The sequence below is a fragment of the Bubalus bubalis genome, chromosome 3, assembly GCF_019923935.1.
Source record: "Bubalus bubalis isolate 160015118507 breed Murrah chromosome 3, NDDB_SH_1, whole genome shotgun sequence".
Classification (NCBI taxonomy): Eukaryota; Metazoa; Chordata; class Mammalia; order Artiodactyla; family Bovidae; genus Bubalus; species Bubalus bubalis.
The window spans coordinates 21,742,333-21,759,082 of record NC_059159.1 but is presented as its reverse complement, the minus strand read 5'-3'; the positions used below and the strand labels follow the sequence as shown (position 1 = coordinate 21,759,082).

Below are 16,750 nucleotides of genomic sequence, written 5' to 3'. Positions count from 1 at the left end.
CAAAAGAGACACAGATGTATAGAACAGTCTTTTGGACTCTGTGGGAGAGGAAGAGGGTGGGATAATTTGGGAGAATGGCATTGAAACATGTATAATATCATATAAGAAATGAATCGCCAGTCCAGGTTTTATGCAAGATACAGGATGCTGGTGCACTGGGATGACCCAGAGGGATGGTATGGGGAGGGAGGTAAGGAGGGGGGTTCAGGATGGGGAATACGTGTACATCCGTGGCGGATTCATGTTGATGTATGGCAAAACCAATACACTATTATAAGGTAATTAGCTTCCAATTAAAATAAATAAATTTAAATTTTAAAAAATAAAATAAAATAAAAGCTGAAAAAAATACAGTAATATATAACTCATTGAGTTGTATTCATTAAACATATATAACTTTTTAATACATCAATCAGACCTTAATAAAGTGTTTTTTTTTTTTTTTTAAATACAATGAAACATGGTATCTCCTCAACTGAACTCAATGGGACATATAACCCATCTATGATTATAACTTGGAAATGTTGTTTATTAAGTGAAAGGAATTGAATACATTAAATTCTTTACAGGCAATTTTTAAAAATTTCTTTGACATGTACTCCACACTCAGAAATTTTATCCTTTTTTTCTAAAAGGGAGCTAGTATTAAAGGGTATAATGTGTTTTGATTAACTCTGCCCTACTTTAGTATATTAAGTCACATGCACATGCACATATACATACATGCCAGTTTTGCTCTAAAATCTTAAATCATCTATATCTGATGTAGCATCTATTGTCAAAGTGATTTCAACATGGGTTATTCTTCCTATATCTTCATATACAATATAAATTGCCTAGTTAGTAAGTAAAATGATCATGAAAATAATAGGAAAAAATACCAGTGAATTTTTATATGCAGAGAAGCTTATTAGAAAGCAGAGAAGTGACAAAACAAAAGAAATTCACTTGAGGAGAAAATAAAGGGTAAATTGGACCCCCCAACCCCCGATCTCAGGGTGTCAAGTCAGTGCCACTCAGCAGCTGCAGATAATAGCCACCTTGTGGACCACCTGCAGATCATGACCAAAATATCAGGAAGAATGAAACATTGAGAGGACTGAGACAATTTCTCATCTGATGGATTGCAAATTAATTCTTATTTGGTGCTGATATAGAAAGGAAAATATGACAAGGAAGAATTATAAATGAGCCAGAATATGTTCACAGAGTCAGAAGAACAGTGGTGGACCCACTGTAATCATGAGATTCAACTAACTGAATGATGTCAGCTAGACTCCATGAGTCCTATGGGTCAGCACAAAAAAGGATCTACATATGTGGGACAGAGGTAAGTGGAGACAGTGGGCTCAGCAGCAAGAGGAGGGACAGCACATGGGGCTGGGGCAGGTGGAGATGACACAGGTGGGGCGATAGCAAGTGGTGTGGCAGGAGACCCGGCCACACACTGGGCGCAGGCAGCAGCTCGGGCGGCAGCAGCTGGAGCCACAGCAAGAGGGGCGGCAGCAGCTGGAGATGCGGGAGCAGGTGGGCTGGCAGCACACAGGCTGGCAGCACTGGGGCCTGCAGCAGCTGGAGATGCAGCAAGTAGGCCTGCAGCAGCTGGAACCACAGCTGGACGCACAGCAGGAGGGGCGGTAGCAGCTAGAGATGCAGCAGGTAGGCCTGCAGCAGCTGGAGCCACAGCTGGACCCACAGCAGGAGGGGCGGTAGCAGCTAGAGATGCAGCAGGTGGGGCGACGGCAGGTGGGCTGGCAGCAGACTGGGCGGCAGCAGCTGGACACACCACAGCTGGGGCGGCAGCAGGTGGTCCTGCAGCAGGTGGTCTGGCAGCAGCTGGGCCGGCAGCAGGTCTCCAGGCAGAGACTTCGACCACAGCTCTGGTCAGAGCAGACGGAGCCACAACAGGAGCTGACCATGGTGTTAGAGGGTGGAGGTTCTGGGTGAGTTTCCAGGAAAGTGAGTTTCTTGAGTCTGAGAGTCGCCTTGGCCCACAGCCCCCTTTATATCCTGCTGTAAAGCTGCTATCATGATCATTATTTCCTTCTTATTGTTTACCCTCCTAGGAAAATTGATCATTTAATTACATAATTGTGTGTTTCTCAATTAGTATTCCAAAATGGAGAAAATAACACTATTCCTTTTCCTAGTATGCTCCTGTGTGTCCAATTGAAAGCCCAGTCCCAGTTCTTCCTTAGTGGGTGTCACCTTTGCTCCTGGTGGGTTCAATGTCTTATGAAACATTAGTCATATGACGCTAACATTTTTTTTTTTTGAATGTGCTATTCTCTCCTATCACTGCTCTTTGAACTTCAGAGATAAAATGTTTCTTATAAGGCTCATGTGTATTTTGTTGTCAAAGGTGAGGGGAACATGGCTTGTCAGATGAAACATTGAAAAGGAATTAGACAGAAAGATATTTGTGGGGAGGATGTCCCACAAATAATATGGATGAATGTGATCCTATGTGGGCATCTTGGATGATCAGGAAGATAGTTAGAACACAAGGAAGTTTCAAATTCTGTGTCTGATTTCACTCCACTGTCTCAAGCACTTAGCAATACTCATAGCTTTTAAAGAGAAGAAACACATTTTTGCTGTATGTCTCCCAGGCTAGGCAATCAGAATGGGATGTTGTCATTTATCTTTTAGTTGTCAAACTTGTATACAGGATATTTCATTATAAAAGCATTCGTTGTATATAAACATGTTTGGAATGATTAAGCCTTCAAAAATATGTATCCAAGATATTCTGTTGGGTAGTAAGAGAACCTGACAGATAACTCCTCATCTGTTTCTTGTAGATGCTTGACTAAGACACATGCATAAGAAACAGATTCAGTGAGTTCAGTTCAGTCACTCAGTCATGTCTGACTCTTTGCGACCCCATGGACTGCAGCACGCCAGGCCTCCCTGTCCATCACCAACTCTTGGAGCTTACTCAGACTCATGCCCATTGAGTCGGTGATGCCATCCAACCATCTCATCCTCTGACATCCCCTTCTTCTCCCGACTTCAATCTTTCCCAGCATCAGGGTCTTTTCAAATGAGTCAGTTCTTCGCATCAGGTGGCCAAAGTATTGGAGTTTCAGCTTCAGCATCAGTGCTTCCAATGAATATTTAGGACTGATTTCCTTTAGGATGGACTTGTTGGATCTCTTTGCTGTCCAAGGGACTCTCAAGAGTCTTCTGCAACACCAGAGTTCAAAAGCATCAATTCTTCGGCATGCAGCAGCTCCAGCAAGTCCATAGGCCCTGGAGCATTGGCTATGCGGTGCTGGGGTGACTGTGAGGAGATACCCCATATCCAAGGGCAGAGAAGCACCTGCAAGATGGTAGCTGATGCTGGAGTGGTGGCTGTGTGGCACTGGAATGACTTTAAGGAGATACCTCAAGTCCAAGGGCAAAGGAAAAGTCCCAGAAAGATGGTAGAAGGGGAAAAATTGCATTTAGAATCACTGTCCATACATGCTAGAGATGCTTAGAAGGCTCAAACATACCTTGTTCACACCAGGACCTAAAGACCCCACAGAGACTGAGACAGAACTGTGTTTGAGTGTCTCCTGAGGAGTTACCGTTCAGCAGTGGGCTGCTGAAGGGGCAGGAGCTCTGGGTACAGTAGACCTGGCATAGCCCCCTTGGAGGAAGTATGGCATAGCCCCCTTGAAGGAAGTCACCATTAACCCCACCACAGAGCCACCAGAACTTACACAAGACTGGGGAAACAGACTCTTGGAGGGCACAAACAAAACCTTGTGTGCACCAGGACCCAGAAGAAACAAGCAGTGACACTACAAGAGACTGACCCAGACTTGCCTGTGAGTGTCCAGGAGTCTCTGGAGAGGTGTGGGTTGGCGGTGGCCTGCTGCAGAGTTGGGGGCATTGAGTGTAACAGTGTGTGCATGGGACGTTTTGAAGGAGGAAGCCATTATCTTCATTACCTCCATCATAGTTTGGCCCCAGGTAAATAGCACAGAGGGAACATAGCCTTGCCAATCAACAGAAAATTCTATGGCCCCACCCCTCAGAACAAGACCCAGTTTTCCCTTCAGTCAGTCTCTCCCATCAGGAAGCTTCCATAAGCCTCTTATCTTTCTCCATCAGAGGGCAGACAGACTGAAAACCAAACACAGAAAACTAACGAATCTCATCACATGGACCACAGCCTTGTCTAACTCAATGAAACTATGAGCCATGCTGTGTAGGGCCACCCAAGACAGACAGGTAACGGTAGAGAGTTCTGACAAAGCATGGTCCACTGGAGAAGTGAATGGCAAACTACCTCAGTATTCTTACCTTGAGAACCCCATGAATGGTATGAAAACAAACAGTTTGGCAATAGTTAAAAGAAAGGCTTCCCTGATAGCTCAGCTGGAAAAGAATCTGCCTGCAATGTGGGAGACCTGGGTTCGATCCTTGGGTTGGGAAGTTCCCCTGGAGAAGGGAATGGCTACCTATTCCAATATTCTGACCTGAAGAATTCCATGGACTGTATAGTCCATGGGGTCGCAAAGAGCTGGACATGACTGAATGACTTTCATTTTCAAAAGAATGACAGTTATTTTTTAAGTCTTTATTTTTTAATTGGAAGATAATTCCTTTACCAGGTTGTGTAGGTTTCTGCAGTACAACAATGTGATTGACCCATAATTATATATATGTCCCCTCCCTTTGAGCTGCCCTCCCACCCTAATCCCATCCCACCCCTCTAGGTTATCATAGAGCACTGAACTGAGCTTCCTATGTTATTTTAAATGAAGAACTGAGATCAACATATATAGTATGTGGATAAGCTCCATACATTTTCAATAAAAGGTGAGGAATGATGACATTTATCATTTGTACAGTACTCACTATTCATTATGCTAAATTCACTAGGCATTGTACTGTATTCACTAAGCATTGTGCTGAATATCTTATATTTGTTTTGAATCTGTAATGCAGCATATAATATAGAGTGTATTCTTACTACTTCTTTAAGCAATAGGCCAAAGAAGCATAGAAATGTTAAGAGGAAAAAAAGAAAGCTTGTGTGTAAGATTACAAAGAAGTTAAGCTGTATTAGAACAACTGAGAAGGGGTGAAAAAAAAACTTGCAAGCCTTTGCTGAAGCTGCTTCACCTTCCTGGAATGTTTCATCTTTGTCATTATCTTTGCAAACTACTATTCCTCTGTCAAAACCCTAGCTTTCCCCGAATGCTTCCTACAAATGATTTAACTGCCCTGTTCAAATACAATTTGTCCCTGCATTGTGCTCCGAATTTTGCACTCTCTGTGATGCAGACACCCTGAGGGCATGAACTATAAAATTTAATTTTGTTACTGGGACAGAGCACATTGGTGACAAATGTTTGCCGAATGAATGAAGGTTTTTGGATAAATTAAGGGTATGTAATGGTCCTTTAAAAAATATGTCTGTTTTGCCTGGTTGAGAAAAGTGGGAGAAACATTCCAAACAAAGGGATCATGTTTACACTTGAGTAAAACCACATTTGTTTAAGTGGCAAGCAACGTGTCACCTGATAAAACACTTTTGTGGAAGTTCAAATTTGATCTATAGAATGGAACTTATTTACAGGCAATCATGGATAAAGATACTGTATTAACACAGAAACAGATATAATAGAAAGGAGGTGAGTACAAATGTTGATACTGGTTCTCTTCACTTCCAGACATCCCAATTTAGCTCTCTTTTATGAGAAATAACCACCATCACTGGTTTAATGTCAATCAGCTAAAAATATTTGCTGAACATCTATTGTCTTTGTTTGAATTGCACCCAAAGTAGATATTGAAACAAAGATGTGAGTGCAAGTAGTTCACCTGGGCAGCAATTCTTGGAAGTACACATGAAGAAGTGGGAAAGGAAGACAGGAAAGAAAGAAAAAGCCAAAATTCTGGGTTAATAATGCAGTTGCCATGGTGGGTAACTGAGGAATGAATCTGGGGCCTACCTGAGGCTGGGAGCTAGTAGCTGCCACGGTTATATGCCTAGAAAATCCCACAGAATCAACTGAATATTATTGTTAATGGTGAAGCTGGCTATCTTAGAAATTTGATAGATTTCTTATGCACTTTTATATTTCTTCATAAAATGTAATGGCAAAATGAATTCACAGATCTGAGCAATAAATATAAAAAGATATGTAAACAAATCTTTCAAATAGTACACTTATCTGGTATTGGAGGAATGTATTAACATTGCCTGAAGGCCAAAAAATAATATTTGAATAAACATCAGAAAAAAAATGTACAAAAAAGGTGAGTTTGTGAATAAAGACATAAATGTCATACAAAAGGATTCAATAAGAATGTATATCAATTTGTAAAATTGGTTTTGAATGGGATTGGCAAAGACAAATGATGGGCAACTCACTTATGATCACATTCTTTTGTGTTATTCAATTTTTTTTTAAAGCATGTGTTTGTGTATAAGTGACATAAAATCCTTAGAAAAGAATAAAAGTACTTCAGATAAAATTCACACTTCTGTCTACAAATTCAGTTCCATAAGTTTTATATGTTTATGTTTAAGTTTGTACTTATTATATATTATTGCTCAGTCTTGTCTGACTCTTTGCGACCCCATGGACTGTAGCCTACCAAGCTCCTCCGTCCATGGGATTTTCCAGGCAAGAATATTGGAGTGGGTTGCCATTTACTTCTCCAGGAGATCTTCCCAAACCAGGGATTGAACCCAGGTCTCCCGCATTGTAGGTAGATGATTTACCATCTGAGCCACCAGGGAAGTCTTATTATATACTAAAAGATGATGACTACGTTGCAGTCAGTCTTTCCAGCTCTCAAATTAACTGTTGTGAATTACAAGTTGCTTTTCGGGACTGTTTGAGTTCCCTAGGAAGAAGACCCAGAGATGAAAATTAGCAAACAGGGTGTTTATTGAGAAGTGATCTTGGGATTAGTACTGCTAGGCGGAAAGGGAAGGAAGTGAGCAGAAGTGGACAGTTGGAGAAATCAAGCTAGGATAGAGTTTCAGTGGACATCTAAGCATGGCACTGGAAAGGTCCCTTTTTACTCTTGGACATAAAATCAGAGTCACCAGCAATACCAAGAAACTCACTAGGTCTGTTTCATTGCTTTATATCACCTGCCTGGCACTGAAGGTAGCCCCACTATAAGACAGAATAAACTGAATATTCTGAATAGTAATAATAATAATAAACCAAATCTACTGAAGCTCTGGCTACCAGAATAAAGAAGAACTCCACTGTATGTACAGGGGCTTCTATGGTGGCTTAGAAGATAAAGAATCTGCCCACAATGCAGGAGACCTGAGTTTGATCCCTGGGGCAGAAAGATCCCCTGGAGAATGGAATGGCAACACACTACAGTATTCTAACCTGCAGAATCCGTGGACAGAGGAGCCTCGTGGGATACAATCCACAGGGTCGCATAGAGTTGGACACGGCTGAGTGACTAATATTTCAACTGTGTACGTGGACGAAGGACTCATTGTATGTGACCCGAAACAGAGAATAGATAGACTTTACTAACCTATCTATCTGCTGCTTTTGTAGGTGAAAAAACCCTGAAAGGTGGTGTTGTTAAAAATCATGAATTGTGCTCAATCTTTCCAAATCTTTTCTCATGTTATTATCTTCATAGATGCTCTATCACTTCAGTTTCACCTCCTTTCCCCATAAAGACTAGAAAATGATTAATTTATTTTCTAGACATAACTAGGCAGTGATCAATGTCATTTGACCTCTCTTGAAGGTTGATTAATTTATGCTGTTTGGCAGGTGCAGGTAAAATTCAATTACTTTGGATCAAAATGTAAATCCTTAAAAAAAGAAAGAGAGTAACAATCAGATTCAAATTTCAGTGCCAATAGGAGGAAGTTTATTTAGGTTCATGGAAATAAAAAGACATAAGAAAATCTTTACCAAAGAGTACACCAAAAAATCTTCATTGGATTTCCATATCAGAGAGATAGAAATCGGGGGCCCTACAAGTGATAGAGACAAATTCCTTAAGCATGAAAAACAGATGTCCTAAAGATATAGGAACGAGTTTTGGGAGAATATAATTTCCTGGGAGATTCTGAGTGTTTTCATTTGTATGGGAGGGAGTTTGGAGAGAAGTTAGAACGTGGGCTCGGTATCTCTGGTGTTTGCCAATGAAATTCAAGGATGAGTTCTCTTGAACCCTCCACATTTTAAAAAGAAGCTCTGCAACTGTGGGGAGGGAGGAAATGAGGAAGCAGTATGTTCAAAGCAGAGATTCAGCAGCAAGAGGAGGGACAGCACACGGGGCGGGGGCAGGTGGAGATGACACAGGTGGGGCGATAGCAAGTGGTGTGGCAGGAGACCCGGCCACACACTGGGCGCAGGCAGCAGCCGGAGCCACAGCAAGAGGGGCGGCAGCAGCTGGAGATGCGGGAGCAGGTGGGCTGGCAGCACACAGGCTGGCAGCACTGGGGCCTGCAGCAGCTGGAGATGCAGCAGGTAGGCCTGCAGCAGCTGGAGCCACAGCTGGACCCACAGCAGGAGGGGCGGTAGCAGCTAGAGATGCAGCAGGTAGGCCTGCAGCAGCTGGACCCACAGCTGGACCCACAGCAGGAGGGGCGGTAGCAGCTAGAGATGCAGCAGGTAGGCCTGCAGCAGCTGGACCCACAGCTGGACCCACAGCAGGAGGGGCGGTAGCAGCTAGAGATGCAGCAGGTGGGGCGACGGCAGGTGGGCTGGCAGCAGACTGGGTGGCCGCAGCTGGACACACCACAGCTGGGGCGGCAGCAGGTGGTCCTGCAGCAGGTGGTCTGGCAGCAGCTGGGGCGGCAGCAGGTCTCCTGGCAGAGACTTCGGCCACAGCTCTGGTCAGAGCAGACAGAGCCACAACAGGAGCTGACCATGGTGTTAGAGGGTGGATGTTCTGGGTGAGTTTCCAGGAAAGTGAGTTTCTTGAGTCTGAGAGTCTTCTTGGTCCCCAGCCCCCTTTATATCCTGCTGAACAGCTGCTACCATTACATCATTATTTCCTTGTTATTGTTTAACCCCCTAGGAAAATTGATCATTTAATTACATAATTGTGTGTTTCTGATGCAGTAGTCCAAAATGGAGAAAACAATACTTTTCCTTTTCCTGTTAAGTGCCTGTGTGTCCAATTGAAAGCCCTGTCCCAGTTCTTCCTTTTGGGTGTCACCTTTTCTACTGGTTGGTTCAGTGTCCTATACAGCTTTTATCCTATGACTCTAGCATCTTTTTTTTGAATGTGATATTCTCTCCTATCACTGCTCTCTGAACTTCAGAGAGAAAAATTTCTTATATGGCTCATGTATATTTTGTTATCAAGGGTGAGGGGAACAAGTGCTGGTCAGGTGAAACACTGGAAAGGAATTAGAAAGAAAGATGTTTGGGGGAGGATGTCCCACAAATAATATGGATGAATGTGATCTTAAGTGGGCATCTTGGATGGTCAGGAAGATAGGTAGACCACAAGAAAGTTTCACATTCTATGTCTGATTTCACTCCACTGTCTCAAGCCCTTAGCAGTACTCACAGCTTTTAAAGAGAAGAAACACATTTTTGCTGTATGTCTCCCAGGCTAGGCAACCAGAATGGGATGTTTTGATTTATCTTTAAGTTGTCAAACTTGTACACAGGATATTTCATTTTAAAAGCATTTGCTGTATATAAACATGTTTGGAATGATTCTTCAAAACTATGGATCCAAGAATTCTGTTGGGTAGTAAGAGAACTTGACAGATAACTCCTCATCCTTTTCCTGTAGATACTTGAATGAGACACATGCATAAGAAACAGCATGACAATAGTTTAAAAACAGGCTTCCCTGGTAAGTCAGCTGGTAAAGAATGCCTTCAATGTGGGAGACCTTGGTTCGATCTCTGGGTTGGTAAGATCCCCTGGAGAAGGGAATGGCTACCAATTCCAGTATTCTGACCTGGAGAATTCCATGGACTATATAGTCTATGGGGTCACAAAGAGCTGGACATGACTGAGCAACTTTCATTTTCAAAAGTTTTTTCAAAGTCATTTTCATTTTCAAAAGTCATTTTCAGAATGACAGTTATTTTTTTAAGTCTTTATTTTTTAATTGGAGGATAATTCCTTTACCAGGTTGTGTAGCTTTCTGCAGTACAACAATGTGATTCAGGTATAAGTATATATATGTCCCCTCCCTCTGATCTGCCCTCCACCCCAATCCCATCCCACCCCTCTAGGTTGTCAGAGAACACCGGACTGAGCTTCCTGTGTTATTTTTAAATGAAGAACTAAAATCAACATACATCCATACATCTTCAATAAAAGGTGAGGAATAATGATATTTATCATTTATATCATTTGTAGAGTATCTGCTATGCCTTATGCTAAATTTACCAGGATTGTGCTGAGTTCACTGAGCATTGTGCTGAATATCTTATATTTGTTTTGAATCTTTAATGCAAAATATAGTACGGCATGTATTATTACTACTTCTTTAAGCAATAGTCCAAAGAAGCATAGAAACTTTAAGAGCAAAAAAAAATTTGTGTCAGATTAAACAGAACTCCAGTACTCTTGCCTGGAAAATCCCATGGATGGAAGAGACTGGTGGGCTACAGTCCATGGGGTCGCTAAGAGTCGAACATGACTGAGTGACTTCACTTTCACTTTTCACTTTCACGCATTGGAGAAGGAAATGGCAACCCACTCCACTGTTCTTGCTTGGAGAATTCCAGGGAAGGGGGAGCCTGGTGGGCTGCCGTCTATGGGGTCGCACAGAATCGGACACGACTGAAGTGACTTAGCAGTAGCAATAAGCTGTTTAGGACAGCTGAGGAAGAGGTAAAAAATAAAGCTTGCAAGCCTTTTCTGAAGCCATGTCATCTTCCTGGAATGTTTCATCTTTGTCGTTACCTTTGCAAACTCCTATTCCTCTCTCAAAACCCCAGGTTTACGCTACTTGCTTCCTCCCAATGATTAACCACCCTGTTCAAATACAATTTGTGTCTGCATTGTGCTGTTTTCTGCACTCCCTGCTGCACCACAGTTACTTTCTATCATTCCACTATTGTTATGCAGACACCCTGAAGGCATGAACTATAAATTTTATTTTTGTTACTGGGACAGAGCACATGAGTGACACATGTTTGTCGAGTGAATGAAGGCTTTTGGATGACTTACAGGTATATAATGGTCCTTTAAAAAATATGTCTTTTTTCCTGGTAGAGAAAAGTGGGAGAAACATTCCAATCAATGGGGTCATGGTTACACCTGAGGAAAACCACATTTGTTTATGTGGCAAACAACATGTCACCTGATAAAACACACTTGTGGAAGTTCAACTTTGATCCATAGAATCGTACATACTTATAGGACACCATGGATACATATACTGTATTAACAAAGAAACAGATATGATAGAAAGGAGGAGAACACAAGAGTTGACACTGGTTCTCTTCACTTGCAGACATCCCAATTTAGCTCTCTTTTTTGAGAAGTAACCACCACCACTGGTTTAATATCAATCAACAAAAAATATTTGCTGAACGTCTATTGTCTTTGTTTCAATTGCACCCAAAATAGATATTGAAACATAAATGTGAGTGCAAGTAGTTCACTTGGCGGAGGTGGGGGGAGGGGGTGGATTCTGGGACGTACACATGAGGAAATGAGAAAGCAAGGCAGGAACGAAAGAAAAACCCATGTCTGGGTTAATAACGAGGTTGCCACTGTGGGTAACTGAGGAGTGTATCCGGGGACATACCTGAGGCTGGGGGCTATTCACCACCATGATTATACATCTAGAAAATCCCAAAGAATCACCTGAATATTATTGTTAACAGTGAAGTTGACTGGCTTAGAACACTGATAGATTTCTTATGCACTTAGCAATATTTCTTCATAAAATCTAATGGGAAACATGTATTCACAGTTCTCAACAATAAATATAAAAAATATGTAAACAAATCTGTCAAATAATATACTTACCAGGTATTGGAGGAATGTATTAACATTGCCTGAAGGCTAAAAAATAATATTTGAATAAATATCAGAACAAAAAAAAATGTACAAGTAAAGCTGGGTTTCTGAATAAAGACATAAATGTTATACAAAAGGGTTCAATAAGAATGTATCTCCATTTGTAAAAATTGATTTTGAATGGGATTGGCAAAGACAAATGATAGGCAACTATTTTGATCACTCTTTTGTGTTATTCAAAATTTTTATTTTATTATTTTTTTAATTTAAATTTATTTATTTTAATTGGAGACTAATTACAATATTGTATTGGTTTTGCCATACATCAACATGAATCCGCCATTGGTATACACGTGTTCCCCATCCTGAACCCCCCTCCCACCTCCCTCCCCATACCATCACTCTGGGTCATCCCAGTGCACCAGCCCCAAGCATCCTGTATCCTGCATCGAACCTGGACTAGCGATTCATTTCTTATATGATATTATACATGTTTCAATGCCATTCTCCCAAATCATCCCACCCTCTCCTTCTCCCACAGAGTCCAAAAGACTGTTCTATACATTTGTGTCTCTTTTGCTGTCTCAAATGTCATACAAAAAGATTCAATAAGAATGTATCTCCATTTGTAAAAATTGGTTTTAAATGGGATTGGCAAAGACAAATGATGGGCAACTATTTTGATCATTCTTTTGTGTTATTCAAAAATTTAAAAAAAGCATGTGTGTGTATAGGTGACATAAAATCCTTAGAAAAAAATAAAAGTACTTTAGATAAAATTCACAGTTCTCTCTACAGATTCATTTCCATAAGTTTTCTTGGATTATGATTAAGCTTCTACTTACTATACACTAAAAGATGAAAACTACATTTCAGGCAGTCTTTCCAGCTCTCAGATTAACTGTTGTGAATTACAAATTGCTTTTCGGGACTGTTTGAGTTCCCTAGGAAGCAGACACAGAGGTGAAAATTAGCAAACAGGGTATTTATCGAGAAGGACTAGTAGTTCTAGGAGGAAAGAGAAGGGAAGTGAGCAGAAGTGGACAGTTGGAGAAATCAAGCTGGGATACAGTTTCAGTGGACATCTAAGCATGGCACTGGAAAGGTCCCTTTTTTTGTCTTGGACATAAAATCACAGTCACCAGCAATACCAAGGAACTGTCACCAAGTCTGTTTAATTCATTTATATCACCTGCCTGGCACTGAAGGTAGCCCTACTATAAGTCAGAATAAACTGAATATTCTGAATAGTAATAATAATAATAAACCAAATCTACTGAAGCTCTGGCTACCAGAATAAAGCAGAATTCCACTGCATACCTGTAGGGGCTTCCATGTTGGCTCATAAGATAAAGAATGTGCCCGCAATGCAGGAGACATGGGTTTGATCCCTGGGGCAGAAAGATCCCCAGGAGAATGGAATGGCAACCCACTACAGTATTCTTGCCTGCAGAATTTTATGGACAGAGGAGCCTGCTGAGCTATAATCCACGGGGTCGCATAGAGTTGGACCCAGCTAAGTGACTAACATTTTCACTGTATATGTGGACGAAGGTCTCACTGTATGTGACTCAAAGTAGAAAATACATAGACTTTACTAAACTATCTATCCACTGCTTTTATAGGTGAAAAACCTTGAAAGCTGATGTTGTTAAAAATCATGAATTGTGTTCAATCTTTCTAAATCTCTTCTCATGTTATTATATTCATAGATGTTCTATCACTTCAGTTTCACCCCTTTCCCCCATAAGGACTAGAAAATGATTAATTTATCTATATTCTAGACATAACTAGGCAGTGGTCAATGTCATTTGACCTCTCTTGAAAGTTGATTAATTTGTGCTGTTTGGCAGGTGCAGGCAAAATTCAATTACTTTGGGTTGAAATGTAAATCCTTTTTAAAAAAGAAAGAGAGTAACAATCAGATTCAAATTTCAGTGCCAATAGGGGGACATTTATTTAGGTTCATAGAAATAACAAGACATAAGAAAATCTTTACCAAAGAGTACACCAAAAAATCTTCATTGGATTTCCATATCAGGGGTAAAAATCAGTGGACCCAAAAGTGATGGAGACAAATTCCTTAAGCATGATTAAGAGATATCCTGAAGAAAAAGGGAGGAGTGTTTAGAAATTGTAATTTCCTGGGAGATTCTGAGTGATCTCATTTGTATGGGAGGGACTGTGGAGAGAAGATAGAACGTGGGCTCGTTATGTCTGGTGTTTGCTTATCAATTCAAGGGACCAGTTCTCTTGAACCCTCCACATTTTAAAAAGAAGCTCTGCAGCTGTGGGGAGGGAGGAAATGAGGTAGCAGTATGTTCAAAGCAGAGATTCAGCAGCAAGAGGAGGGACAGCACACTGGGCGGGGGCAGGTGGAGATGACACAGGTGGGGCGATAGCAAGTGGTGTGGCAGGAGACCCGGCCACACACTGGGCGCAGGCAGCAGGCGGAGCCACAGCAAGAGGGGCGGCAGCAGCTGGAGATGCGGGAGCAGGTGGGCTGGCAGCACACAGGCTGGCAGCACCGGGGCCTGCAGCAGCTGGAGATGCAGCAGGTAGGCCTGCAGCAGCTGGACCCACAGCTGGACGCACAGCAGGAGGGGCGGTAGCAGCTGGAGATGCAGCAGGTAGGCCTGCAGCAGCTGGACCCACAGCTGGACCCACAGCAGGAGGGGCGGTAGCAGCTAGAGATGCAGCAGGTGGGGCGACGGCAGGTGGGCTGGCAGCAGACTGGGCGGCAGCAGCTGGACACACCACAGCTGGGGCGGCAGCAGGTGGTCCTGCAGCAGGTGGTCTGGCAGCAGCTGGGCCGGCAGCAGGTCTCCAGGCAGAGACTTCGACCACAGCTCTGGTCAGAGCAGACGGAGCCACAACAGGAGCTGACCATGGTGTTAGAGGGTGGAAGTTCTGGGTGAGTTTCCAGGAAAGTGAGTTTCTTGAGTCTGAGAGTCTTCTTGGTCCCCAGCCCCCTTTATATCCTGCTGAAAAGCTGCTCTCATGACATCATTATTTCCTTGTTATTGTTTACCCTCTTAGGAAAATTGATCATTTAATTACATAATTGTGTTTTTCTTATTCAGTATTCGAAAATGGAAAAAATAATACCATTCCTTTTCCTGGTAAGCACCTGTGTATCCAATTGAAAGCCCTGTCCTAGCCTTCCCTAGTGGGTGTCACCTTTACTCCTGGTGGGTTCAATGCTTACAAAGCATTAGTCTTACGACTCTAGCACTTTTTTTTTAAATGTGATCTTCTCTCCTATCACTGCTCTCTGAACTTCAGAGAGAAAGTTTCTTATATGACTCATGTATATTTTGTTGTCAAGGGTGAGGGGAATAAGTGCTGGTCAGGTTAAACATGAAAAGGAATTAGAAAGAAAGATGTTTGGGGGCAGGGTGTTCCACATATTATATGGATGAATGGGATCCTATGTGGGCATCTTGGATGGTGAGGAAGATAGTTACACTACAAGGAAGTTTCTAATTCTGTGTCTGATTTCATTCCACTGTCTCAAGCACTGCTAGCAGTACTCACAGCTTTTGATATTTGGCAAAACTAATACGATTATGTAAAGTTTAAAAATAAAATAAAAATTAAAAAAAAAATAGAAGAAACACATTTTTGCTGTATGTCTCTCAGGCTAGGCAGCCAGAATGGGATATTTTGGTTTATCTTTTAGTTGTCAGACTGTACACAGGATATTTCATTACAAAAGCATTCATTATATATAAACATGTTTGGAATTATTAAGTCTTCAATAATATGGATCCAAGACATTCTGTTGGGTAGTAAGAGAACTTGACAGATAACTCCTCATCTTTTTCCTGTATATGCTTGAATGAGACATATGCATAAGAAAGAGTTTGGCAATAGTTAAAAGAAGGGCTTTCTAATAGCTCAGCTGGGAAAAAAATCCGCCTGCAATGTGGGAGACCTGGGTTCGATCCCTGGGTTGGGAAGATCCCCTGGAGAAGCGAACAACTACCCATTCCTGTATTCTGACCAGGATAATTCCATGCACTGTATAGTCCATGGGGTTACAAAGAGCTGGACATGACTGAGTGACTTTCATTTTCAAAAGAATGACAGTTATATTTTTAAGTCTTTATTTTTTTAATTGGAGGAAAATTCCTTTACAAGGTTTTGTAGCTTTCTGCAGTACAACAATGTGATTCAGCCATAAGTATATATATATATATCCCCTCCCTCTGATCTGCCCTCCCACTCCAATCACATCCCACCCCTCTAGGTTGTGATAGAGCATAGGACTGAGCTTCCTATGTTATTTTTAACTGAAGAACTAAAATTGACATATATAGTATGTGGAAAAGTTCCACACATCTTCAATAAAAGGTGAGGAATAATAATATTTATCATCTGTAGAATATTTACTATTCATTATGCTAAACTCACTAGACTCTGTGCTGAGTTCACTGAGCATTGTGCTGAATACCTTATATTTGTTTTGAATCTGTAATGCTGCATATAATATAGTGTGTTTTCTTACTACTTCTTTAAGCAACAGGCCAAAGAAGCATAGAAACGTTAAGAGGAAAAGAAAAAAAAAAAAAAAAAACTTCTGTAAGATTAAACAGAAGTTAAGCTGTTTTAGGACAGCTGAAGAAGGGGTGAAAAATAAAGCTTGCAACCCTTTGCTGAAGCCGCTTCATTCCATGTTTCATCTTTGTTGTTATCTCTGCAAACTCCTATTCCTCTCTCAAAACCCAGGTTTCCCCTGTATGCTTCCTCCAAATGATTACCTACCCTGTTCAAATATAATTTGTCACTGCATTGTGCTCTGAATT

At 41.6% G+C, this 16,750-nt stretch overlaps 4 protein-coding genes across 4 annotated transcripts in view; all 4 read right to left on the bottom strand.

Moving 5' to 3' along the window:
• Positions 1 to 511: 511 nt before the first annotated feature.
• On the bottom strand, positions 512 to 1,980 carry LOC102391238 (keratin-associated protein 4-9-like). Its single transcript, XM_044938979.2, has one exon. The coding sequence runs from the start codon at positions 1,917 to 1,919 to the stop codon at positions 1,350 to 1,352; it is 570 nt and encodes a 189-aa protein (XP_044794914.2). The 5' UTR covers positions 1,920 to 1,980; the 3' UTR covers positions 512 to 1,349.
• A 5,854-nt stretch (positions 1,981 to 7,834) lies between these two features.
• Positions 7,835 to 8,939, bottom strand: LOC112583522 (keratin-associated protein 4-7-like). Its single transcript, XM_025279253.3, has one exon. It carries the CDS (start codon positions 8,870 to 8,872, stop codon positions 8,246 to 8,248), a length of 627 nt encoding a protein of 208 aa, XP_025135038.3. The 5' UTR covers positions 8,873 to 8,939; the 3' UTR covers positions 7,835 to 8,245.
• Positions 8,940 to 13,868: 4,929 nt separating this feature from the next.
• On the bottom strand, positions 13,869 to 14,909 carry LOC112583521 (keratin-associated protein 4-9-like). Its single transcript, XM_025279251.3, has one exon. It carries the CDS (start codon positions 14,830 to 14,832, stop codon positions 14,278 to 14,280), a length of 555 nt encoding a protein of 184 aa, XP_025135036.3. The 5' UTR covers positions 14,833 to 14,909; the 3' UTR covers positions 13,869 to 14,277.
• Positions 13,869 to 16,750, bottom strand: part of LOC123464528 (keratin-associated protein 4-11-like) — a 31,211-nt gene continuing 28,329 nt past the window's right edge. Inside the window, exon 2 of the mRNA XM_045164796.1 lies at positions 13,869 to 14,294. Within this exon, the coding sequence (XP_045020731.1) occupies positions 14,278 to 14,294 (17 nt within the window). The 3' untranslated portion in view covers positions 13,869 to 14,277. The remainder of the gene's footprint in view (positions 14,295 to 16,750) is intronic.